The sequence below is a fragment of the Echinops telfairi genome, unplaced genomic scaffold (assembly GCF_000313985.2).
Source record: "Echinops telfairi isolate 266 unplaced genomic scaffold, ASM31398v2 ScPeMD7_443;HRSCAF=831, whole genome shotgun sequence".
NCBI classification, from domain to species: domain Eukaryota; kingdom Metazoa; phylum Chordata; class Mammalia; order Afrosoricida; family Tenrecidae; genus Echinops; species Echinops telfairi.
The window spans coordinates 83,417,617-83,422,849 of record NW_022104341.1 but is presented as its reverse complement, the minus strand read 5'-3'; the positions used below and the strand labels follow the sequence as shown (position 1 = coordinate 83,422,849).

Genomic DNA, 5,233 nt, shown 5'->3' with positions numbered 1-5,233 from the left:
GCAACAAATGTACATATGTGCTTGACACAATGGATGTATGTATGGATTGTGATAAGAGTTGTACAAGCTCCCAATAAAATGATTTAAAAAAATTCAATGGGAACTTCAGATTCTATTAATAAAAATCATTTTAATTCCTGGAAAAAAGTTAACATAGAAAAGAACTAGGATAACTATTATCTATCTAAAATTAATAGTTGAGGTAAATAGAATTTATTAATTAAAATCATAGTCATTGTCCAAAAAAAGTGGGGGGAAGCGGAGAAGAACATAGGAAACATAGCACTGCTGAGCTTCCCAGGACACCTCCAAAAACTCCTTTTTACCTTTATCCTTTTATAGCTCTGAATTAGGTCTCATTATCTCATGTACCACTCTGGTATTTATCTTTCATCAAATAACCTCCTAACTTTCAGATACACTGGGCTGTTCTAAAGACAGCCCTAAACCAAAACCAAACCAAACTCACTGCCATCGAGTTGATGTTAAGTCACATTGACCCTCTAGGACAGGGTACAACTGCCCCTGAATTTCCGAGACTGTAAATGTTTACGGGAGAAAAAAGCCTCATCTTTCTCCTGAGGAGCAGCAGGTGATTTTGAACTGCTGACCTGCAGTTCACAACTCAACGTGTAACTGAAAGATAGCTAGATTAGGAGATAATGTGGGTTGTCTCCATTGAATGCCTACACTAAATGAAAATTAGCTGGCACTGCCACAGTAAAAGGGCTGGAAAGAAATCAGGCATACTAATTAGACACCTATGGGAAAATCCAGAGCAGCGCATGCACAGACTAAGGCCACCTAGGCCTAGTGGAAGCCAACCTGGGCACACCTACACTAGGAACCAGCATTATTACATCACAGGTGCGCCTAAACTCAGCCAATAAGATCGGCCAATACCCTCAACCACGCCTCCCCAGCCAGTGGGAATAGGAAGGGATCAATACCAGACTGAGGGGAAGCCACCCCTTTTGTTCAGGTTCCACCTAAAAGAGATTTTAGGTGGAAGGGTCTGCCAGGTGCCTTTGTGCTCTCTGGGGCTCACATTCTCTTGGTTTTCGTGTTTTGGTTTCAGGCGCTCTTTTGGCTCTGTGGATTCTTTCACCATTCCTGAAGCAGCCATTTTCAGTCACAAACTTTCCCACAGCCCCCACCATGCAGCCTTGCATGCTTTCCAGAGACAGCAAGAACTTTCAGAGAGTGTAATATCTAAAACTTTCCTTTCCCTCCTAAAAGTTACTTGGATTTACAATCGTGCTTCTGCTGTGTGAATTCTTTCAGCATTGAGAAGAAGAACCGAGGTAAACCATCTCAGAAACCTAACATAACAAGTACTCCAGTAGGGCTCTTGAAGAAAGGCCTAGTTCTGACTAATACTTTTCTTGGGCCTCTGTGCTGCAGACCAGAAAGGGGATCATAAGTGCTTGGCTGGGGCAGACTCCATCTCACCACCTGAACCTTCCTTGCCTTGTGCTCCTAGACTCTATATTCTACCCTTTGGTCTACTCTTGGCCTAGAGATGAGAAAAGATCTTGCCCAATTGATTTCAGGGGAGAGTGATTGTATCTGTAATGTTGATATTTTGATGAAGATTTAGTAAGCTGGAGGGAACTCTATGGGCAACAACAAGCAGGACTGGTTTGAAGTAGACTCCAGTAAAACCACAGAAAATTCTGAACTGGAATCAAATTAGGAAAGATTCCAGCAGGAGAATATAAGGAGAATGGTATTGGGGAGGGGTGGAGGGTGGGGAGGGAGGAGGAGACTCTTTGATAAAAAGTGGGTCAAAATGTCCACGAAATACTAAAGTCCATGAGATTATGGAGGTTTGGCTAGCTTATCTCTGTGCTCATTGACCGGAGAAGCCATGCCCTAACTCCTCAACATCAGGCATTCAGTGATCATTCAGAAATTTGCACACAGACTGAAAAGGTGTCTTGTGAAGTGAAAGTAAGAGGCAATACCATTACCTTGGTGGAAACAAGGAGGAAAGAAAGCAGAAATAAGGATGTTCCAGCACACAAGAAGAAAACAGGGTCTGGTGGAGGCAAAATAGAATTCATTAAAAAAAGAGATCACTTATTTGATTATTCCTATGGATTCTAAACCCTTTTAAGAAAAGACAGCAACTCCCGACTTCAGGAGGTGCTAAAAGAATAGGAAAGTATTTAGGGGTGGTGGTGCTACTTTTAAAAAACAAAACATTACAAAGACAAAGGCAGGAAGGAAGTAGAAGAAACGCTGCGGGCTGGGGGTGGGGGTCAGAAGAGAACAAAAAGAGGACAGGAAAGATGCAATGTGGAGGCAGAGGAGGGGGCAGAATACGGAGGAGATAGCTCCAAAGACCAACTGAGCAGCTCTTTTGATGCTCTGGGTACCACTTCCAGGGGAATAGAGACAGAAAAAAGGCTAGGGGTTCTGAATCCTATTTAAAATAAATGATCAGAAGTTAAAAATGCCCCGTATAAGAAACAAAGTTCTGCACCTTAAGGAGAGGTTTGAGTAAGGCAGTGTGTTAAACAGGAGAAAGTGTTAAGACCTGAGTCTTCTGAGGCTCAAAAAGGGCAGGGGTATAAGGGCGATTTTTTTTTTTTTTAATTGGCCTGGGAAAGAGGGACCAAAGGGAGAAAAGAAGCATCACTGGTCAGAATCTCCTGGGATGGTAGGAGTATTTGTTTCCTCTGGTCCTTTTGGAGATCTTCTTATAATAACTCAGGCTAAAGATCTAGTTGTGTCATCCACTAGCTATGTACCTTGCATAAGTTTCAACTTGTGAAGAGCTTGGTTTTATTTTGCCAAATTGTGTCAATAATAACACCTCAGATGACTTATGTGAGAACACAGTCAGGTGGCATATGTAAAAATATTTTTAAGCTGTATATAATAGCTGTAAATTAGTAGTATCCCAGGGGTACAGTTTAATTCCTTGTGTTGGAGTTTAAGCTGCATGTGATCATAATGATGGCTGGGGCACTAGTACTGATTCATACCCCTGCTGAAAGTTTCTTAAGTGAGACCCTGGGCAGAGGCTGCTATTAAGTGAACTGAAAATACCAGATTAAAAGTACCAACCTAGAGGGGTTCTCTAGTTCTCTAAAGCTTCCCCACCCCACCACCCCCACTACCATGACCCAGTTCTACCTTACAAATCCGACTAGACCTGAGCATGTACATTGTTATAGATAAGAGCCCTTGACACATGGAATGCAGAACAGATAAACCCCCCAGGATCAGTAATGGGAGTAGCAATACCATGAGAGTTGGGGAAAGTTGGGGGATAAAGGGGGAGAAGGGGGAACTGATCACAATGATCAATGTATACCCCTTTCCCCCAAGGGAACAAACAAGAGAAACGTGGGTAAAAGGAGACAGCAGATAGTATAAAATATGAAAATAACATTAATTTATAATTTATCAAGAGTGGAAGGGTGGGGGGAAAAAGAGGAGCTGATACTAAGGGCTCAAGTAGAAAGAAAATGCTATGAAAATGATGATGTCAACATATGCACAAATGTGATTGATACAATTCATGTATGGATTGTTATAAGAGCGATAAGAACAAAAAAACCCCAAAATAATAATTTATAAATTATCAAGGTTTCATGAGGGAGGGGGGAACGGGGAGGGAAGAGGGAAAATAAGGAGTTGATGCCAGGGGCTTAAGTGAAGAGCAAATGTTTTGAGAATGAGGAGGCAATGAATGTACAAATGTGCTTTACACAATTGATGTATGTATGGATTGTGATAAGAGTTGTATGAGCCCCCAATAGAATGATCAAAAAAAAAAAGAGCGATAAGAGCCCCAATAAAATGATAAAGAAAAATAAAGTAAAACAAAATACCCTAATCGATAAGCAAGGTGAGTGACATTCAGGAGAGGTCTCTCTCAGAAATGATAGTTCTGATATGTAGAGGAAATAAGTTCTTGGAAAAAGAAATAGGCAGAGTACATGAAAATACTTAAAAAAAGAAAATATTTCGCCAAAGAAGACATTGAGGTGGACAACACACATGAATAAATGTTTACAATCATTATTCATTACAGAGACACAAATTAAAATGAGACATCAGAATAGCAAAGTTAAAAGAAAACAAACAAACAAACAAATCCCAAATGCTGGTGAGGTTGTAGAGAACTGGAACCCTTATTCCTTGCTGATAGGATTGTAATATGATAAAACCACCATGGAAAAGCAAGTCAATCACAGAAGGGCAAATATTGTATGAGATATTATAAATATCAAGAGAATAACTTCATATGAAAAGAAACATTCCCCCCACCACATCGAGGCAAAATACTAAGGGCATGTAACAGAACAGCAAGGGAAGCAGAGCAGGGAAGTCCCATGGGAGTACCAAAAATAGACTTTGGGGCCAGGGAGTGGCACCCCATCAGATTCAACACTCCTAAAGGTCAACAAACAGACCTGGAACTATTTACAGGCTTTTCTATTTTTTGTCATTAGTTTTATTGCTGTTGTGGTTTTGTTTTCTTTTGTTGTTTTGTCTTATTTTTGTTGTGTGCATATTATTATTTCTGCAGGTCTATCTAGATAAGATAGGCTGGATAACAATTTGGAGGAGAAAACAATAGGACCAATGATTCTGGGGGGACATTGGAGAGGGGGAGGTGGGGGCTGGTGTTTACTAACCCAGGGACAAGGGAACAACAAGTGATCCAAAATCAGTGGCAAGGCGGGTGTAAGAGGCCTGGTAGGGTGTGATCAAGGCAATGTAACCGTGAGGAATTACTGAAATGCAAATGAAAGCTGAGCATGATAGTGGGACAGGAGGAAAGTAAAAGGAAACAGACGAAAGAACTAGGAGGCAAAGGGTATTTATAGAGGTCTAAATACAGGCATGTACATATGTAAATATATTTATATATGAGGATGGGAAATAGATCTATGTGCATATATTTATAGGCTTAGTATTAAGGTAGCAGATGGACATACTTGAGTGGCCTCCACTCAAGTACTCCCTCAATGCAAGAATACTTAGTCTATTAAACTGGCATTCCATGATGCTCACCATCCCGATATGATCACTGAAGATAAAGCGGGTGCATAAGCAAATGTGGTGAAGAAAGCTGATGGTGCCCAACTATCAAAGATATAGTGTTTGGTGTCTTAAAGGCTTGAAGATAAACAAGAGGCCATCTAGCTCAGAAGCAACAAAGCCCACATAGAAGAAGTACACCAGCCTGTGTGATCACGAGGTGTCGAAGGGA

At 40.9% G+C, this 5,233-nt stretch overlaps 1 protein-coding gene across 5 annotated transcripts in view; it reads right to left on the bottom strand.

The window, feature by feature from the left end:
* The window catches only part of EIF2B3 (eukaryotic translation initiation factor 2B subunit gamma), a 147,063-nt gene that overhangs the window by 7,541 nt on the left and 134,289 nt on the right, over positions 1-5,233 (bottom strand). The window contains exon 12 of one of the 5 annotated variants that reach the window (XM_045292131.1): positions 1,974-2,041. The exons of the other annotated variants lie outside the window; for them this stretch is intronic. Within the exon in view, the coding sequence (XP_045148066.1) occupies positions 1,974-2,041 (68 nt within the window). The remainder of the gene's footprint in view (positions 1-1,973; positions 2,042-5,233) is intronic. 5 annotated transcript variants of the gene reach the window in all.